Genomic DNA, 22,486 nt, shown 5'->3' on the forward strand with positions numbered 1-22,486 from the left:
AGATGGCACCAAACAATCCCATTCCTCTCTCAGGTCTCTACTCTCAATGTCTATTTAAATTTAGGGAAAGAAATGAGGAGATCATGAAAGAGAAGGAAGAACTGTGTGATTAGAGACCAAGCTTCCTTCTGGGCTTTCTGTGGCATGGTTTTTTTTATCTCTTCTGGATTCTCAGTCTTTAAATATGATTGCAAATCGCTTATGGCTCAGGGAAAATTTTGCACCCAGAACTGAATGATATTTCAGAACAGAGCTGATGAAAGAAAATTATTTCTTCAGTCTTTGTTCTGTAGTCTGTGACTGTTTTAATACTCTGGTACCTGAAGAGTATAATGGCATGTATGTAGCTTACTGAAAATCATCAGTTTCCAATATATCACTATAAAGTTTGTGTCTTTTAGAAGTATTTTTTTTCTATTAAAGGATTATGGTGTCTGAAGTTAAGAAAAAATACAGGGTAAATTAGTTTTTTCAAGATTTCTCAAGAAATTTCATAAGCTGATATATATTTAATATCTCCAGAGGGAAAAAAATGTAATTCTTCCCAAAAGTACTACATGATAGAAACCCATTTTCACAAAATATGTTGGATCAATATTTCAGAAAACACATCTTGGAATGCACTACTGTAAGTTGAAGGCCTTATCAATTTCCTGCGTGGCATTGCTATCTGTCCATCTCTTAACCATTAAGTAATTTGTTCTGTCACTAATGAACCATCTTGATGTGATATCCCAGGGATGCTCTCCAGAAACAGGAGAACATCTTTACCCACATAGAGGATGTCTAAAACTAGTGCAAAGATACATAAAATGTATCCCTGGATGCTACCCAACTTGAATACCTGCTGGTCTTGATGAGACCTCACCCAGCGTCATCCTGCACATGTGGACTTTAACAGCTTTGTCATTATTTACCTGTGTATTAACTATATCACCTAATGAAGTTCCTCTTCCTTATAAACTCATGTTGGCTTGTTAGGAGTCTGTTTTGTTCCTTTGGATTTTCACAAGGCATGCTTTGAAGCTTGAGAAGGACCCTTATTAGACCCAGGCTTGTGAATGTATATGTTTCTTCAATTCAAACAAACAGCTGTTTCCTCTACTTCTGTCATAATTCCTGAAAGACTAAACAGTGTAATTTAGAACACTGACCTGTGAGATTTCTCAGAGTTTGTTTGTTTAGTGAACTGGGGGTGGGGGGGATCTAACCCAGGAACTCATACAAGCTAAGCAAGCATCCCGTCACTTGGATACACCCTCAGCCCTAAAATGATTATTTCTAAGAACGTTAAATAGAATGTTAGTGGCCTAATAATCTTTATGAGATTCTGGGCTCTGTGTAGATATATCAATATAGTAACATTTATTTCAGTATGTGGATCATATATTTGAGAGAGTAGTGGAATATGAATCTTCTGTGTGTGGCTGCCCTCTCTTTTAGAAAGGATACACTTTTGTGGCGGAAGCATATACTGGTGACTCATTCGTATCAGGCTCACGGTGGAAACTGCGGCTCATTGGCTCTTACAACCCGCTCCCATTTCTCTCCCGTGACTCTCCATGCAATACCTTCAGCATAAAGGAAATCAGAGACTACTATATTCCTAATGACAAGAAAATCCTGTTCAGGTACAAGTATATGATAGATGGATAAAGGTGTTCTTTAAAAATAGTAATATTTCTATTAAAATGAATTTATAGTTCTGAATTCATTACATTTTAAATTCTGTCATTTTATGAAAATAACAAATTAGCAATAACAATGCTAAGTGGATGCTTGAGCAAGTCTGTACAGCTTCAAATAATGCTAACCCCATTTCTTAGACTTCCTTTTACTTTCACTGAAATTTGTCTAGATCCTCTCTGGGTACCTGCCGTTCTCCTTGCTTTGCCCCACCTGTGGCTCCTCTCTGGTGGGACAGTCCCTATTTGTCATCCTAACCTCCTGTTCATGCCTCCCTATCCACCATCCTTGAGTTCCCAGCACTGAGTCTACTGTGTTTCATTCGTTGCTTCTGTGGATTGTAATTCTGATATACCACGCTTTGTGTGTTCTCCCCATCTCTTCACAATGTTCCCACACTACTTCATTATGTTTGTTACATGAAATGGTTGTTTTTGGAATCAGAAAGTCCATTATATTCCTTTTAAAAAATTGCACTGTCACCCCATCTTCTTAATTTTTTAAAAATTTTATTTATTTATTTTATGCATATACTCACATACATTGCTCTCTTCAGTCACATCCCAGATGGCATCGGATCCCATTACAGATGGTTGTGAGCCACCATGTGATTGCTGAGAATTGAACTCAGGACCTCTGGAAGAGCAGTCAATGCTTTTAACCGCTGGCCATCTCTCCAGCCCCCATCTTCTTAATTTATATGTCTATCCTTTATTACCAAAGTAGTTACCTTTCTAACATGCATATTTACACATGTGCTATAAAATGTTTGTAAACATTCCATTAACTGTAGAGTAAAAATTCCAGCTGCAGAGTCTAATGGCCTTGCTCACCCTGCCAGTAATAGCCAGGCCTGTCTCTTAATAGAACAAAAGTCCCCCTTTCCCTGGACATGTCAGTTGTACAGATTTATTTGTTTTTTTTTTTTTTTTTGGTTTTTTTTCAAGACAGGGTTTCTCTGTGTAGCCCTGGCTGTCCTGGAGCTCACTCTAAAGACCAGGCTGGCCTCGAACTCAGAAATCTGCCTGCCTCTGCCTCTCAGAGTGCTGGGATTACAGGTGTGCGCCACCACTGCCCAGCCAGTTGTACAGATTTATTTTCCTCACATATTATTTTGTGATATTCTATCCTCATTTTGCCACTTAGAAAAAAATAATGATAATTTTCAAATTGTAAACCCTTTGAATTGAACTCTCCAGACATAAGTGGTTGATCCTGGTGCCACTCCTATGGTACACATTTTATGTGATATATACATTTTAGTTGATCATCTATGCACCAGCCTTTATGAGAATTAATGTGAATTGAAGGCATATGTTTTTTCAACATAGAAACCAGCATACTGCCCAATGCATAACTGGCCTGCATTAAATATCTTCTCTTTTTAATAGAAAATCTTCTTCCACTCAAATTTAGAAAACACATTAGATATGTACATGTCATTCATAATCAGAAAACCAACAACTAGCCTTAGGTTTTAGCTTTGCTATTGTCTTGTACATCATTTCTTTCTGGTCATAGCTTACCACTTCTAAAATCGTAAAAATGGGAGCACCATGAAATAATCATTTATTAATAAAATCAAAATGTTTTCACTGTTTTATGATTGTCCATAGTCACTGATGTGACTGTGCAATCATTGATGTGGTTAAAGTCATGAGAGGAATGGTCTTTATTGTTAAAGCCATGTCAAGAATGATGTATGGTGCCTAGGAAAAAAAAAACCTATTTCTAGGGCTTTATTATATGGAAGAGATGATATATTTTAAAGGAACCATATATAGGTGAGTTGGCTTTCAGAAGGAAAAACTAAGTCTATGATAAAATTCAACAAGCAATATTCTTTGCCTGATTTTTCCTATAATAACTTTAATACAGAAATGGTCCCCCTTAAAATGTAATTCCTAAAAACTAAATAAGTAATATCATTCAACTATAGAATGATGTATATAGCACAGCCTCAAGCACACATTTGGCTTTCTACACGAGCGTATTTTATACCTAGGTGAAGACATAAAGACCATTCTGAGGGTGCACTGAAATGCAGGCATACAAGTTGTGGATTTGCCTCTCAGTTTGTCTTCCTGTAACATATTTTCAACATTGTCTGTATGAAAAAGAAAATTGGAAAAAGGAAAGCAAAAACAAAACAAAACAAAACAAAAGAATAAAAAAGAATGATTAATATGCTTACCAGCATGGCCTCCTAACACAAAAAATAGAGGCTTTTACCTTAACAGTAACAATACTTTAAAGAGTTTTAAGAAAACTGAAATTATCAAATTTGAGTCAAAAATATGTTTATAATACATGAATTTGAAAAAAAATCAATGTAATTTCCAGGACAAAAACTATCATTATATTATTATAAAATTATATTCAGTTATTTAAAGTATAGATTATTAACAGATTAACTGAGATGGCTGCCAGATGTTGATCTGAATGAAAGGAATATTAAAATGGCACAGGGACAGACAGTTGTAAGATAGCTTAGGTGATAACCCTGGCAACGGGCACTTCAGTGAATGGGTCTGCTATAGCTGTCCTGGCAAGGTCTTGGCACAACACTGGGTGGCTGACAAAACTGTCTCATTTCACACTCTGGAAGTTCACTCTGAAGTTGTCACCAGCGTAGGGGTCTGCAGAGCATTCTTGAAAGAATCTGTGTCTTGACTTCCTCTCAGTATTCTATGTTTGCTGGTGTTCTCTTGCTTGTGGGCACATCATTCAGATCTCTGTTTTCATCTTTGTACAGTGTTTTATTGTGTGGCTGTTCCTAAATCCTACCCTGTTATTCTGAAGCCATATTGATTTGGCCTCATCCTTTGGGTTTTCCTGTGATAAATTATCTCTACATAAGATGACCTTATGAGGGCTCCAACATGGCTTTTGTAGGGAGAAGAGATACAATTTGAACCAATCCTATAGAGGTGTGTGAATCTGGAAAGAAAACATTTTAAAACACTGAGGTAAAATTGACAGCCTAGACTGGTTGGGCTCGCCTCAGGACGGGACATGTCTGGATGACATCATTTACTTCAGGCGAGAACACAGGGCAGAAGCTAATTGTAGGTGATAAGCAGGAAAGAGTTCTTGCTTGTAAATATCAGTAACAGCCGCGGGACCCTTTGAAGAGAGCTCGGCTTGAGGCTTCCATCCAGGACCCTGGATTCCATTTTTATCAGTCTATAAATGAGAGCAAAGCATTGTTTCTCCGACAAGCGTGGGCTGTCAATGGCCGAGGGGCCTGAGAGAGCAGACCTGAAGAGAAGGGACAGCATGAAGCTGCTTTACTTCGGGATGACAGGTTTCTAAAGACAAGGCACCAATGATCCCTTCAGCCCTGCTGGACTCTCCCAAGAGTCCAGAAGACAAACCCAGAAGTTTCCGTATGGGAAGCACACACCGCTTGGAATCCCGGCCAGCGCAAAGCGAGGCTCTGGGTTTATGCTCAGCAAGTGAGTGGGAAGTGTGGGAGAGGAGCTGGTGACAAGAGCAAACAGGGCGGGGCCTGCGGAAGGGAAGGCGGACCACCCTGGCCAAAGGGATGGGCTCACCTGACTTGCCTTTTGTTTTCTTTTCATTCACTTAGAAACATTGAAAGTCTATAATAGATCATCGGCATTTGTGAAGAATTACTAGAGAAAAAAAAAACAACAAAAATTAATCTCTCACTCTTACTATCTGTCTTGTTCTCATTCTCTCTCTCAACCCTACTCCATCACACACACACACACACACACACACACACACACTGCAATATTATTTTTTTAATTAAAAAATACACCTAGTGGTGGTCACATGACTGTCAGAGATGGTAGCTTTTCGATCTATACTGCTTCATAAGCGTCTTCTTGTCATACTTAACTGGAAGATGCGTTTACTCTTTGGGATTTTCTAAAGACAAACATATGATACTGTTTTTCTGAGCGGTATGGAATTGGGCTCTTTTGTCAAAGTCTGCAGGGACTCTGAGGTTTTAGCGTGGCTGTGGGCCTTACAAAGCTGTATTACTTTCAGACAGTTACATGAGAACCATCACAGCATTTTCTTTACTGACTTAAGGGACAGGCCAGTGCGTGTATTCGCTCACGGAGATAACCTTTCTCACAACAGGTACTCCATTAAGGTGACAGTGGCACAGTCGATTACGATACAGGTCCGCACTTCCAAGCCCGACGCCTTCATCAAGCTGCAGGTTCTGGAAAGTGAGGAGATCATCGTGAGCACTGTGGGCAAAGGGCAAGCCATTATCCCGGCCTTCTACTTCCTTGGGAATGAAAAAGCGTTGAGCTCCCAGTGTGAGTCCCTGTCTGAAGTTTGACCTCCACTTAGAGACAGAGGCTTGTGTTGCTGTGGCATTTAAAATGGTTAAAAAAGAAAAAATCAAAACTTGATACTGATAAACACTAGGGCCAACCCCAGTGATGCCATTTTAATTCTATGCCTACGTAAGCTCCAAAAAACAATAGATTGTCAGGGTTCTCTTTTTAAGACTGTTCTTTGAGAAAAATTATTTGTTAGACATAAGCCTGCTTTTATTTTTTAAGATTTATTGATGTGTATGTATATGGGTGTTTGCCTACATATCTGAGCGGGCATCATGTGGATGCCTGGTCCCACAGAGGTCAGGAGGAGTTGGATCTTTTGGTACTGGGGCCACTGGTGTTTTTAAGGCGCCATGTGGATTCTGGGAACTAAGCTAGGATCCTCGTCCGGAGCAGCATGTGTTCTTAACTGAGGAGCTAGCTCTCCAGCCCCACATGAAATTTCTTAATACATTTCTCTAACACCAGAAAAAAATTTAATAATCTAATGTTACATTTTTTATCTTAAAATAATCATGTCCTTTTAAGTATGTTATATTCTATATGTTTATATGTAACCTATTATTTATTCAGTAATACCAAATATTCTAACATAGTATTTCTCCTCTTTAGCTAGCAAGCAAATTCTCTTAACTCACATCTCACCTAAGAAAGAACCAGAAGTGCTGACCAAGAAGAAAACTGGCCAAGCAGGTCAGAAATCCTTCAAAGGAAGACCTGGAGGTGGCCTAACAGAAGCAGGAATGCCCCTGCTGGAGGAAGAAGTTTTGAACATACCCACTATTGAAGAAAATTCTAGCACACCACAACAGGTACATTAACTGAAAACAACAGTTATTTATTTGAGACTAGTAGGATGGTTCAGTGGGTAAAAAATGTATGTGTATAACTGCGGCCCGGGAGGCCTAGACAAGCAGATGTCACTTGCCAGTTAGCTGGGGAAAAGATAGCAAGTTCTGGATCTAGTTAGAGAGCCTGTCTCAAAAATAAGGTAGAGAAAGACTGAGAAAGAAACTCTAAGCTGACTCTAGCCTCGACACACATGTGCACCCACTGGTGTCCCATATTCACGCATGCACAGGCACACAGAATGAACACATACATGTAAAGAGAGGGAAGAACTTACATCACAGAACATAAACAGGGCAATAACTGTGATGATGGTCAAGATTGTATGACTTAGACATCATTAGAGACGGATGTAAAAATTGAAAGAATGAATCAAGAAGCAGTGGTCTCAATTAATGTGAAGACACTCAACTATTGAACTCAAGAGAAACCAAACGACTACTGGAATGGTGTAGAAAAAAATGTAAGTCAGTAATCCAATTGAAATGTTCAGTGTGGGCATCCTGGAACCTGATAAAGCTGAGGAGCAGAATAGGAACCATCTTGGGGATTTGAAATTTCTAATTTTAGTGTCTTTGTCTTGGCCTACGCTGGACATTTGATAACTTCTCATGTGTGCATGTCAGTACTTCTGCGTGTGAGTATGGAAACACTTGTGTCGAGGCATACTATGAAAAGCCAGAGGACAGCTCTGGTGGAGGTCCTTGCCTTCTATCTCATTTGTAACAGGGTCTCTTTGTTGTTTCTACAACACATACTTGGGTTAGCTGACCCAGAACTTTCAGGGACACTCCCACCTCCAGCCCCTATCTTGCCACAGGAACACTGACTTACAGATGCAGCCACTGCACCTACCCTTAAAAGGGTTGTTGAAATTTGAATACAGATCCCCACACTTTCAGGAGAAGTATTTCATTCCCTCAGGCATTCCCTATTCCATTCAGGATAGCTTAAAAGACAGATTTGGAGCTGGAGGGATAGCTTAGGGGTTAAGAATGCTTGTTGCTCTTGTAAAGGATACAAGTTTGGTTCTCAGCACCCACACAAGGGGGCTCAACTCCTGCTACAACTCCAGCTCCAGAGACAGAATTTTCTCTGATCTCTCAGGACCCCTGTCTGTGTATGCATGCACATGCAAAACTAAAGTACTTGTTTTTGAAAAGATAAATAGTTTGTGATGAAAAATTAATAGATCCCTCAATAAAAACCAAAGTACCTATAGATGGACAGTATTAGCATAATGCAGTTATAAATATATTAATAATAAATAGTTTTAGAAGCCCACAAATGTGAAAACATGATAAAGAATGTTAAATAATCTTTTAGTTAAAAAATCAACTGAGTATTTATGAAACACAGAACTCAATAATGAGTTTTTAATAAAAACTCTAAAATTGTACTTTGTCAGCAACATTAATGTGTGTTTAATGAAATACTGACTTGCCACTTAATCAGTGAGCAACGGATGTTCAGAAGTATGTGAACTAAGCCCAGACAACCAGAGTTAGAAATGAGCCACCAAGTAACTCATTGAAGAAGACATGGGTCTGAGAATGACGTGAAAATAAGCCAATGAAACTACAAACAAAACTCCTCAAAGTGAATTATCCATCGTTTGGCTTTTTATGATTCTAAAGCATATGTGCAACTCATAAGACTGACGAAAACACAGAGGCATAACTTTACCAAACACAAGAAAATGGTACAGGACTCGAAGGCTATTGAGTAGCACAGGCTAGTCTCTGCTTGCAAAGCTAGTGGTGGGTGAGAAATGAGTTTGGCAAAACCCATTAATAAGGAAATATCAATCTCAACAATGTGATAAAAATTGCAATTATAATTATAATACCTTTAAAGTTTTCCCTTGCTAAATACCACATCATCAGCTGTCTTATGGAACAAATCAAAGAATAGTATTTTCTGGAAAACACACGAACTATCTTGTCTTATTTGAATAGGGCATTTGAGACAGGGTCTCACTCTACAGCCTGTGACTGACCTGGAACTTGCTTTGTGTTCCAAGCTGGCCTTACTTGCAATAGCCCACAAACCTCAACCTCCCAAGTGCTGAAATTAGAGTCCTGAGGTCCTCCTGCACCTAGATTCTTATGATGATTTTATAGAAACAGACTACATGAGAGTAGTTGTGTGATTCTCAGACATGCTTACCTCCTACTTACAGATGCTTAATGTAAAAATAACACAAATCCTATACACCAAGAGCCTTCATCTAGAAATGTATATGAAATAATATATTAATATATGGACTTGTCATTTTTTTAAAATAGCATAAGAAAAAATCCTCAGTATTATTGATACTATTTAATAACATTGCAACATTATTGCAGTAGAGGATCAAACTGGCTAGTAGCTAAGTAAGTGAACTAAGTTATTTGTAGATAAGATAATTACTTGTCTATACATGCCTAAAAAATTCCGACAGAATACCCAAGTCTTGGAACTAAGGAGATTTTAGAAGCTTGCCATGTACAATGCATCTGAATTTATTCAACCCTTTGTATGGCACAGCTCCCCAGTGTTCCGGTTAACCATTAACCATGCATCCTTATAGTTCCCATATAACATGAAGAGACCTGGCACAGAGAGCCACAGTGACCCACCCAGCAGCAATCGGCTGGCATCCGCAAAAGCAGGACTTGAATCGACACTGCTCCCCCTTGTGACATTGTGCCCTTAACCATCAGCTCTGCTGCTAGAGTCACACCGGTCATTGGGCGTTGCTCTGAATCAACACAGGAACAGGAGACAACACAATGGCTTTCTTACTGAACAGCATTGTAATTGTAAAATGACTGGCAGTTGACCTCAGCAAGCACACTCAAGTTCTCCACACAATGAACATTTACACTTAAATGCAGGGCACTGAAAGTCAGTAAGCCACCCAAACACTGCAAGTGACCTTTCTTCTTAAGAGAAGTAGTCTGTGCTTTTCAGTCAAGTGACACACAGTCAGAAAGACTTTAGTAAACTTTTAAAGTCAGGCTTAAGATTGGGGAAGTGCTATATACAAGCCTCCCTGTTGTACAATTTTTTTTTATCTCTATCTGGGATCTTTACCCTGCCTTTAATCATTTAGTTTCCAGAGAAAAGACACACACACCCTTCATATTTACAGTATGCCTTAATCAACACAAGAGCTGGGCAAATATCTATCCTCTATGTTATTATATCTATTTCGCAGCCAAATTCTATTGTATAATTTGCCATGTTTTGTCTGGGCTGCTCTTAACTCCAATTGGTCAACCCAGATGGCCAGTATTTTATGACTTACCTAACCCATGATGGTTTCTCCTCTCTTCACCTTCTTCTAGCCCTCGTGGTTTCCCTCTGATCCCAAGCCTGGAACCCTAAGCCCCATCTGTGTCTCCTCTGCCCAGCTATTGACTTCTGGCATACTTATTTACTAATCAGAAATAACTTGGGGTCAAGGCCATAGAACATTACTTAGGTGCAGACTCTCTCGTCTGTGGGGCAACCAGGTCTTGGGGACCTGCACTTAGCATTTCAATATACAGCAAAAGACCCAAATCTCAACAGTTCTCCTTTTTAGTCCAATAAAAGCCTCATTTTTTCTCAGATACAAACTGAATACAATTATAACAATTATGAAAAGTATAAGGTATACATTTATAATGTCCAATCCATTATATTTGGCAATTTATTGATAAAGTATTTTATCATCAATCCTATTTTGTTGAGTTAGAATTTTATATATAAAATTTATAATACAAGTTATTATTTTAACGTATTATCATTCTCAAACATCTTTTTAGACCTAGAACATCATCTTAAATCCTAAACAACTTAAGATAAATTGTGAGACTATAACTAACTTGTCTTCAACCTCATCAGAGATTTGAGAAGGAATAAATGTTTTTTGACTATACAGAAAGTATAGGGACATGGCTTCAAAAATTATAGAAATGACAGAGATAGATTATTACCTGGACAACCCCCAATATTGCTTATGATGTTGGAGCATCTATCTTCAGCTTTCTGGCCCAAAACATCTGACAGACCTTAAGTGAAACAGGAATTATGAAGGAGTAACTTAACCTGTTATCAGAACTTATCAATCAACTATTTTGTGTCTGTTTGTCCTTTGTGGACTGCATTCTGTCTGCAGATAGGGCATTTCTCACCCAGTGGCCAGCTTTTCACAATTATAGCAACTCCAAATGGAGGTTATAGTTGTTCTTTTCTTCTTTAACACAGAATGGGGGTGCTTCCAGAAAGAACTCTGTCTAATAGCCATAAGATCCTTTAATAATGAAATGATTCTAAATGTTATATTCTGTGGAGCTCTGATGCTTTTGAAGACTATCTATATATAGCATATGTGAATTGTTAAACATTGCTTATTTTTAGCTATTTTCTATTTGAATAACTTTGAAAATATTTTATTGCAATTTAGTAAAGTAGTATGTAATAAGACCATAAGTTTGACTATTTGACTATTAACTTGCGTTACTTAGTTATCCTAAACAGTTTATTAAAAGAACTGGGATTTTTAAATGTGTTGCATAGGGACAACGCCTAAGAGTAACAAAATCTTAAATTTTGTATCAATATACAAAGATTTATGCCAATGTAAACCTTAAACCTGTGACAATATATAAAATTCTGTATCAATGTAACAAAATAAAACCTCAATTCTGCAACAAAATATAAAGATCTCTATCAGTGTAAGATTGCTATAAAATGCTTTTGTTTAAGAGTAGACTTAATAATTCATCCATATCTGCCTAATTTCTTATACTATCTCCCCATTTTTCCTTTTCAACCCCCTTCCCTTTGCCTAAGAAAGAAGGATAGAGAAGAAAGAAAAGAGAAATCCCTAAGTCCAAGCTCCCTATTTTGTTTCTTTTCTGTCCAAGACCATAATTATTCATAAATTATCCCTTAAAATAACAACAAATCTGTAATTTATAAAATAATCAAAACTATACATTCCAACTTAAGGGATTAAGATGATGTTCTTTGCTTACTTGTTTGTATTTTTAATAATTGCTTTTCTGCTGAATTGGGGTAAAGAATTCCTGTTGGGCCCCAAAAAGAAATTGAAAAAAATACTTAAATCAAAATAAGGCTAGCTTGCATTATTTGTTGTCCAGTCTTTATGTGCTGCAAAAGATCAGGGTTTAAATGACATTCTGACTGGAACAGTCTGAAAGGCTGAATGGACCCAAGTCATCAGAGATTAGCAGACTTTCCTGAAATTGTTCTGGAAGCAAATCTCTGGAAACAGCATCAGTTGAGACAGAATCAGGCAGAGAGCTGGAACAGCAGGTCATCTCAGCATCCCTGAGGGTGAATCTTGTCAGGGCTGCCCACCTGGTATTTCATTCTGTAATATATAAACCTTACAACCATTATTTAGTTCTATAAAGATATTTCTATGGAATGTGCAAGGTGAACAGATGAGTTCAGGATGAATTTGTGTTTCTTGTTTGAGCAGGTGAACTACAACTGTCTTTCTTTATGAGTTAGTGTGATCAAATACTCAAGCTGCAATATCCATCTGTTGTCATGCTGCATGACAGGATGCCATGAGGACTCTGTGTCTGACAAGACCCATTGGCTAAGTGTAGCTGAAGTCGGGTTAGAGACATTTCTATGGCCCTGCCACTTTCAGGGCTGCTCCTATGGAGAAGGATTAGCAAATCATGTTACCTGACTTGCGGTCATTTTGATTTCTTTTTCTAATGCAAGATCTTTAGGGCACCTTCCTCTATCAAATTTGATCCTTACTACTTTGGAAGGAGTCCAAAGCCATTTTAAATTTCCTGTTAACACAAATACAGAGCCCCTCTCGCAAAACAGCATTTCCTTGGTCCAGCAGCCCAAAGTCATCAAGAGTATAAATTGATTTAATTTAGCAGCCTCTTTTTAATTTAGGTTTGCTCTATTTTGCCCTCTCATAGAGGATTTGTAATTCCATTATAACCACTGAAGTTATTCCCATCTTTATATTGATAATTAAAACAATTTCAAACAGTTGTTATTATTTATTGAGATAGGGTTCCTCTGTGTAGCCCGAGCTGACCTGGATTTGTTCTGTACATTACGCAGACCTCAGACTCACAAGAAACCCAATTTCTTTTAATATTTAACTTTATTTAAATTTCATTATATTTACTGTATAACCCTATTCTCAAGCCATCATGTATGTGTCATGTGCTAGGCCAAGCAGTCCCGTGGAGCCTACGTTGAAGAAAACCAGTTGCCTAAGGTAGCGTGGACATCTTAATTTATTTAACTTCTTATCATTTTTTTTGATTACCAGAGGCATGCAGCCTTGCTTTTTGCTCTCTGAGCAGCAGGACATTTCTTCACTGCTCAGCAGGGGTGTTTAGCATCTGCACGTTAAAGCTGCATCTCCAGGGCAGCATAGAGCAGCATTTGGGAAGACCCCAGTCTGAAGTTCGAACCTGCCACTTGGTGTGTTGTTTCTCTTTGGGTTGGGGGACACAGCTATGTTTTAGCTTACACCATAAACACTGGAATTATGGGTACCAAAGTAGCACACATTTTAGTCTTTGTCTGGAATCCTGCATGGTTTGGGGGAAAACCAGAGGTTTGGTGAAAAACTGACTTTACTAAGAAACCAATTTTACAGGGAAGCTTGTGCTTTTTGTTTGGGAATCTGAAATTAATTTTTAAAGTGAATTTTTGCCCAACATTGGGTGGTAATATATTGTAAATTTTTTAAAATCTCAATCTGGGGTTTTTACCCTGCTTTTAATGACTTAATTTCCAGAGAAAATACACACACAACTTTTTTTTTCTGTAAAGTCATTTATTATTTAAAATTCTAGACAAGGGTCTGTGAAATGCATCTCTCAGACAAACAGCACAAGGGAGTTAAAACAGGCAGAAGTTGTATTTTGATACATTTTTTTCTTTTTTTTTATTCGATATAATTTTTTATTTACATTTCAAATGATTTCCCCTTTTCTAGCCCCCCACTCCCCGAAAGTCCCGTAAGCCCCCTTCTCTTCCCCTGTCCTCCCACCTACCCCTTCCCACTTCCCCGTTCTGGTTTTGCTGAATACTGTTTCACTGAGTCTTTCCAGAACAAGGGGCCACTCCTCCGTTCTTCTTGTATCTCATTTGATGTGTGGATTATGTTTCGGGTATTCCAGTTTTCTAGGTTAATATCCACTTATTAGTGAGTGCATACCATGATTCACCTTTTGAGTCTGGCTTACCTCACTTAGTATGATGTTCTCTAGCTCCATCCATTTGCCTAAGAATTTCATGAATTCATTGTTTCTAATGGCTGAATAGTACTCCATTGTGTAGATATACCACATTTTTTGCATCCACTCTTCTGTTGAGGGATACCTGGGTTCTTTCCAACTTCTGGCAATTATAAATAGGGCTGCTATGAACATAGTAGAGCATGTATCCTTATTACATGGTGGGGAATCCTCTGGGTATATTCCCAGGAGTGGTATAGCAGGATCTTCTGGAAGTGAGGTGCCCAGTTTTCTGAGGAACCGCCAGACTGATTTCCAGAGTGGTTGTACCAATTTGCAACCCCACCAGCAGTGGAGGAGTGTTCCTCTTTCTCCACACCCTCTCCAACACCTGCTGTCTCCTGAATTTTTAATCTTAGACATTCTGACTGGTGTAAGATGAAATCTCAGGGTTACACACAACTTTTATATTTACAGTAAGCCTTAATAAACACAAGAGCTGGGAATATGTTTATCCTCTATGATGTTATTTCTATTTCGCAGCCAATAATTCCATTATATAATTTTCCATGTTTTGTCTGTGTTGATTAAGATCCAGTTTGCCAACCCACATGGCCATTATTTTGTGACTCAACTAACCCATGGTGGCTTCCTCCACTCTCCACCTTCTTCTACCCCTCATAGTTTTCCTCAGATCCCAAGCCAGGAAACCTAAACTGCCCAGTTATTGGCTACTAGCATCTTCATTTACTAATCAGAAATAACTTGGGGGCAAGGTAATAAAGCGTCACTTGGATCTAAGTTTGGACTCTCTCATTTCTGGGACAGCTAGTAGCACCTAGCATTACAATACATAACAACAGACCTTTCTTAGTCAGGGGTTCTATTCCTGCAAAACATCATGACCAAGAAGCAAGTTGAGGAGGAAAAGGTTTATTTAGCTTCCACCTTCCACATTGCTGTTGATCACCAATGGAGGTCAGGACTGGAACTCAAGCAGGTCAGGAAGCAGGAGCTGATGCAGAGGCCATGGAGAGATGTTACTTACTGGATTGCTTCCCCTGGCTTGATCAGCTTGCTTTCTTATAGAATCCAAGACTACCAGCCTAGGGATGGCACCACCCACAAGGCCCTCCCCCCTTGGTCAGTAATTGAGAAAATGCCCCACAACTGGATCTCATGGAGGCATTTCCCCAACTGAAGCTCCTTTCTCTGTGATAACTCCAGCTTGTGTCAAGTTGACACACAAAACCAGCTAGTACAGTTGACCCCTTGTCAACTTGCTACACAAACACATCACTATTAAACCTCAACCCTTACTTTCTTATTCATCCCCAAGATCTAAATAACTTTAAAAGTCCCACAGTCTTTATGTATTAAAAGTTCAATCTCATTAAAATATCCAATATCTTTTAAAAGTCAAAGTCTCTTAACTGTGAGCTCCACTAAAATACCTTCTTACTTTAAGACTGAAAAATATTAGGACACAGTCACAATCAAAAGCAAAATCAAACTCCAACTGTCCAATGTCTAGGATCCATTCACAATCTTCCGGGCTCCTCCAAGGGCTTGGGTCACTTCTCCAGCTCTGCCTTATGTAGCACACACCTTGTCTTCTAGGCTTCAGCTGCCTGTACTCCACTGCTGCTGCTGCTCTTGGTGGTCATCTCATGGTACTGGCATCTCCAAAACACTGCTGTATTCTGCTACAACTAGGCTTCACCAATAGCCTCTCTTAGGCTCTCTTCATGGTTCCAAAGCTTAACTCCGTTGCATGACCCCTTTAGTCCTGGGCCATCAATTGCAACTGAGGCTGTGCCTTCACCAATGGCCTTCTGTGGCCTCTCACAGTGCCAAGACTCACCTGTTCTTCATGACCCCTTCATGCCTTCAAAACCAGTACCACAGGAGTGACTCTTGCACATTATCAAGTGCAGCCACAGTACAAGATACAACCTTGGCTATCTCTGGATCACAGACTCTGTGCTCTCAGAAAATACTTCTCAGAAGATTTCACCTCAATGATGCTGGTCTCTTCTTAATCACCACTCATTTATTAGCCCCAGCTAGCCAGCATAGATAGTCCCAGTAATGCAAAGGTTTTGCTTGTTAATCACAGATGATTCTTCAGCCCCAGCTAAACCAAAACCATAGAATCTTCACAATTAAAATAGCAATGGCCCTGATAAGAGTCTTTAAACTTCCCTCTGAAATTTCACAAGCCAGGCCTCCATCTTCTGCATAGTTCTCAACATTATATTCCAAGCTCCTACACAACATCCCACAGAGCCCTTAATACCAAATGGTTCTTCTAGTCCAAAGTTCCAAAGTTCTTCCACAGTCCTCTCCAAAACATGGTCAGGATGTCACATAAATACCCCACTCCTGGTACCAATTTGTCTTAGTCAGTGTTTCTATTCCTGCACAAACATCATGACCAAGAAGCAAGTCGGGAAGGAAAGGTTTTATTCAGCTTGTACTCCCAAATTGCTGTTCAACACCAAAGGAGGTCAGAACTGGAACTGAAGCAGGTCAGGATACAGAAGCTGGTGCAGAGGCCATGGGGTGGGGGATGTTTCTTACTGGCTTGCTTCCCCTGGCTTGTTCAGCTTGCTTTCTTATAGAATACAAGAGCACCAGCCCAGAGATGGTACCACCCACACAGGCCCTCTCTCCTTGATCTCTAATTGAGAAAATGCCTTACAGCTAGACCTTATGAAGGCATTTCCTCACCTGAAGCTCCTTTCTCTGTGATAATCGCAGCTTGTGTCACATTGACACATAAAACCAGCCAGTACAAGACCACACCTTCATCTTTCCCTCCATTTGCCAAGTAGCCTGCAGTGAACCTTGAAATTCAGTGCAATCATAATCCAGATAAAAACTCTCACCATTCCAAAAAAATTATCTGAAATTATTCTTAAATTTATAAGGGTGAATTGTAATCTGAATAAGTCATTGTTGAAAAGGAAGAACAAAGAAAACTTTCCTTTTCAAATATTAAGACATCCTAAACTAGTGTTTCTCAACCTTCCTAATGCTATGACTCTTTAATATAGTAGTTCCTCATGCTATGGTGACCCAAAACTATAAAATTATTTTTGTGGCAACATCCTAACTGTAATTTTGCTACTGATAGGAATCATAATATAAATATCTTATATTCAGGATATCAGGAATGTTTGACCCTGTTTAAGCGTTATTCTATCCCTAAAAAGGGTCACAGGTTGAGTCACTGCAATAAACAATCTTTATAGTGATAATTAATATTGGTTAGTATAGAAGTAACATGAGTAAAAAGTAAGAAAGTAGAGAAGTTTAAAAGTCTCACAATTTTTAAAAATGCAAAGATATAATTTCAGTCTCTTTGAAATACCTATCTCTTTTAAAATTCAAAGTCTTTTAGAATCCACTATCTCTCAACTGTGATCTCTAAGAACCAAGGCACAGTCACAATCAAATCCAAACAAAACCAGATTTAAACTGTAAATAACTCAATGGCCAATGTCTGGACTCTACCAAAGGGCTTGGACCACCTCCCTGGCTTCATCTGCAGCACACACAGCCTGTCTTCTAAGCTTAGGGAGGCTCCACTCCAATGCTATTGTGCTCTCAATATTCAGTCTGTGGTACTAGTATCTCCACAATGTTGGACTACACTTCTGTAGCAGAACTACAGTTCTACCATAGCTGGGATGCACTTTCACCAATAGCTTCATCTAGCTTCTTTCCCCAGTACCAAGCCTCAACTTCTTTGCATGACCCCTTCAGTCCTGGACCATAACTTACCACTGAGGCTACACCTTCACCAGTGACCTCTTCTGGCCTTTCATGTATCAAGCCTCAGCTGTTGTCAATGACCCTTTCCTGCCATCAAAATCAGTATCATTTGGAAGACTCTTCACAAAACCATTCATTGTCCCAGCAAAGCAAGGTTTTAGTAGTTGGTTCTGGTCTCTTATTAATCACTGTTGATTCTCCAAAATCAAAAGTGAGCTGGAAAGGAAAGAGTTTATTTGACTTACTCTTGGGCATCACAGTTTGTCATCGAAGGAATTCAAACAGAGCTGGAGACTGGAGATAGGAGCTGATACAGAAGCTGTGGATGGGTGCTGCTTATTGGTTTGCTCCCTCTGGCTTGCTCAACTTTCTTTTTTATAGAACCCAGGGATGGCCCCACCCACAATGGAATGGGCCCTCCTCCCACATCAATCACTAATTAAGAAAATGTACTATGGACTTGCCCACACCCTGATTTTTAGGAAGGCATTTTCTCATTTGAAGTTCCCTCCTTTAAATGGCTCTAGCCTATGTCAAATTGACATAAAACTAGCCAACATAAAAAGAAAAACTGATTTAAAAATAATAGAAGTGAAACTATTAGTCAAGGGAGAAAAAATGACTTGTCTATCGAGTCTAGAGAACTTTCTTGTCCTTCTTCACAGCTAACACTGTACATAAAGGTGGATTCCAGGTGTGCTGCAGATTTCAGTGGGAAAAATTACACATCATAAGCTTGACCTAATAAGGTTTCAATGCATATATTGTATAGATTCTTTTGGTTGTCCTGACTCACACTCTTCGTTTTTACAGTGCTACAAGTACATCATACAGTGCTTGGTGTTGTATAACAGCTGGCCTTTAAATGAAACTCAGCTGACATTTGTTCAAGCACTAAAAGACATGGAGAAAATTGATATCAAAGGTATGTTACCTTAAATACTTTTAAAGCATTTCTTTTATTTCATGTGTATAGGTATTTTGCCTGCATGTATGTATGTACACCATGTACATGTGCGGTGTCTGTGGAGGTCTGTGGAGGTCATTGAATCTCCTGGAACTGGAGTTACAGCTGATTGGGGGTCTCCATGTGGGTACTGGGAATAGAACTCTGGTACTCTGCAACAGCAGCAATGTTATTAATACTGAGCCATCTCTCGAATCCCATGCCTTAAATATTATTCATGCCACTTATAGTCTAAGTTCTAAAGGTAAGTTGATCACTAAATTCTAAAATGTTATTGCTCAGAATCTATAGTCTCTTATATTTTCTGTCATATTATGTTTCATTCATTACTTCATACTTTAGGAAAAATAAAAATATTTCATCATTAAGGCCCTGAAATATGTTTCATGTATTTAGCCAAACTCATGCACCAATTATACTTGTCACCTTTCAAGAAATATAGGTGATTTTTATGATTATAAAATTTTATTTCTCATAGTTTTTAGAAAAGAATAGCAATAACACTGAAAGTACACATGCTTAATCCCAGCCCTCTGGAGACAGAGACAGATGGCTCTCTGTGAGTTCAAGGCCACTTTAGTCTCCAAAACTATAATGGTTGCATAGTGAGGCATTGTTTCAAAAATATGTCATGCTGGACTAAAGAGAAGACTCAGAAGCTAAGAGCACCGACTACTCAACAAAAAAATCACCTACTTGAATATGGAGGTTAGAGAGCAGCCCATGGGAGTTCTTTCTCTCTTGAATCGCTTTATGATTTGATGTTTTTCAAACGTTACATCCTTATATCTCAGAATTCAAACAAAACCAAAATGAAACAAACAAACAAACACAGAAACCAAGATTAAAGAAAACAAACAAAACCCCAGGTCTAATATATAGATACAGATGTATAACAAAATCCCAGGTCTAATATATAGATACAGATGTATAACAAAATCCCAGGTCTAATATATAGATACAGATGTATAACAAAATCCCAGGTCTAATATATAGATACAGATGTATAACAAAATCCCAGGTCTAATATATAGATACAGATGTATAACAAAACCCCAGGTCTAATATATAGATACAGATGTAGATCTGAACTGGGGTCTTCACTCCCTTCCTTTCCATTTCCCCTCCCCTCCCCTCCCCTCCCCCTCCCCTCCCCTCCCTCCCCTCCCCTCCCCTCCCCTCCTCTCCTCTCTCTCTCTCTCTCTCTCTCTCTCTCTCTCTCTCTCTCTCTCTCTCTCTCTCTCTCTCTCTATGTTTTTGAGACACTTTTTCTCCGTATATCCCTGGCAGTCCAGTCCTGGAACTCACTCTGTAGACCAGGCTGGTCTTGAACTAAAAAAATCCACCTGCCTCTGCCTCCCAAATGCTGGAATTAAAGGCATGTACCATCACTGCCTCCTTCCTTCCTTCCTTCCTTCCTTCCTTCCTTCCTTCTTTCCTTCCTCCCTCCCTCCCTCCTTCCCTCTCTTTCTTTCTTTCTTTCTTTCTTTCTTTCTTTCTTTCTTTCTTTCTTTCTTTCTTTCTTTCTTTCTTTCTTTCTTTCTCCTTAATTTAGTTACTTACTTTATATCTAGATCACAGCCCCCTTTCCTCCTCTCCTTCCAGTCTAACCCTCACACCACCCTCCCCCAGCTCCCCATCCTCTTCTCTAAAAAAGGAAGCTCCCCCCATGGGTACCAACCTGCCCTGGCATATAAAATCTCAGCAGAACTAGGCTCCTCCTACCTCACTGAGGCCAGACTAGGCAGCCCAGCTAGGGGCAGGCAACAGAATTGAGTCAGCCCCTGCTCCACTTATTAGGGGACCCACGTGGAGAACATACTATCCATCTCCTACATACTTGTAGGTGGCCTAGGCTCTTCAATTGTTAGTTTAGTCTCTGTGAGCTCCCATGGGCTTGACCTGGGGTATTTCTGTTATTTATAGGAACAGTGGCTTCATGCTATTGTAAGACAACAGTGCCACCTTCTGTCCATTTCAGTACCCACAGTTCACTAAAACAGCTGGCTAGCTATTGGCTGACTCACTGAAGGATCTTGAGCTGGGGCTAGGAGTTCTCAGTGGCAATGCCTTCATTCTAAAGGCAATGCTGTCATTCTGAAGTCCTGTCATCAAAATCCTGTCTCCTTATGTTGGTAATTAAGGCCTTTGAAGTCCTAATTTATTTATTAAATAAATTACATACACGTACATGAGCCACAGTTTCCATAACATTTGAATCAGTAGGAAGCTTCCATTCTATAGCTTATTCTGATGCATGCTTACCAATGCACACAGATTTCTTGCAAGCCTCAAACAGTAAAGCAAGCCACCTGAAAATGACTGTATCCTATGGGTTAATCAATTAGATTTCAAGTACACAGTATGAATACAGACAAATTTTTACTTTTTATCAGCACCAAGAGGAAAGAATTATATAAGAGCAAAAGTTTCTGTATATTAATGACATTTAGTTGGTATTAATTTAAGCCTATTATAAAAAACTACTTTAATTATAATCTTTCTCAGAGACACCAAGAAGAAAATGAAAATGCACAGAAAAACAAAAATCTAAGAGAGTTAAAATACTACAGCAGTGAGAATGGTTTTGAAGCAAGAGAAGGTAGTAACAGAAGATTAGAGGAACGAAAAAGATATGAGATAATATGTAGTAAAATAAATATCAAAATATCTGACATAGACCCTTCCCTTTGGGCAACTATATTTAATGTATATTAAATATGCTTTACAACAATATGTGATGTAACTGAATATGCTCATAAGAGGGACATACTTTAATTTCAGAGATATAAACAATTTTATGACAAAAGGAAGGAACGCTCATTACAACATTACAGGGTTACTACATTACAAATAGTAACCCTGAAAGGTCATACTATGTATGTACTGCAGCCTGGAATGGTCACACTCTTGTCAAAATAGATTTCATAAACCAAAAAGGGTGCATGAGTTACTTTGTAATGCTGAAGAGACCACATATTCATAAAACAAAACCATTATAAACATCTGCATCTAACAGCAGAGTTTAGAATGCATGAAGCAAATGCTAGTATTGAAAGAAGAAATGGCTAACTCTACACCTAGTTGTAAATTTCATTACTGCACTTTAATAGTGGGAGGAAACTTAAACATAATTCATGATTATACAATGCATGAATAACATGGCAAACAACCCACCCTAAGAAAATTCTCCACGCCAAACTTCCATACATACAAACTTCTCAAAACCTACAGATCATCAGGATGATGGCAGCTGAAGAAGGAACACCTGGACTCTCAACAGCTGGGCAGGGGTAGAGACTGGGAGGCTAGGCTTTCTGATCACAATGGAAAAAGCCTAGGAACTGGTAAGAAATGAATGTGGAGATTTCACAGATGTGTAAAAAAGCAGCATGGTCTTAATGTAATTGTCTATATTTAAAAAAAATAACCAGAAAAAACGGAGTCTAGCGAGATGGCTCAATGCTAAAGAGCACTTAACTGCCTTGCAGAGGGCAAGGGCTCAGTTTCCCAACACCTACTTGGTGGGTCACAGTTCAAGCTTCATGGAAATCTTCTGGTGTTTGAAGGCACCTATATGCACAAGTCACACACACACACACACACACACACACACACACGCACGCACGCACACGCACACGCACATGCACACA

At 39.0% G+C, this 22,486-nt stretch overlaps 1 protein-coding gene across 1 annotated transcript in view; it reads left to right on the top strand.

Annotated features, from left to right (window-relative positions):
• The window catches only part of Adgb (androglobin), a 132,588-nt gene that overhangs the window by 90,800 nt on the left and 19,302 nt on the right, over positions 1-22,486 (top strand). The window contains exons 25-29 of the mRNA XM_052169749.1: positions 1,444-1,631; positions 5,803-5,987; positions 6,627-6,826; positions 13,069-13,116; positions 18,680-18,791. Of these exons, the coding sequence (XP_052025709.1) occupies positions 1,444-1,631; positions 5,803-5,987; positions 6,627-6,826; positions 13,069-13,116; positions 18,680-18,791 (733 nt within the window). The remainder of the gene's footprint in view (positions 1-1,443; positions 1,632-5,802; positions 5,988-6,626; positions 6,827-13,068; positions 13,117-18,679; positions 18,792-22,486) is intronic.

Source organism: Apodemus sylvaticus, chromosome 23 (assembly GCF_947179515.1).
Source record: "Apodemus sylvaticus chromosome 23, mApoSyl1.1, whole genome shotgun sequence".
NCBI classification, from domain to species: domain Eukaryota; kingdom Metazoa; phylum Chordata; class Mammalia; order Rodentia; family Muridae; genus Apodemus; species Apodemus sylvaticus.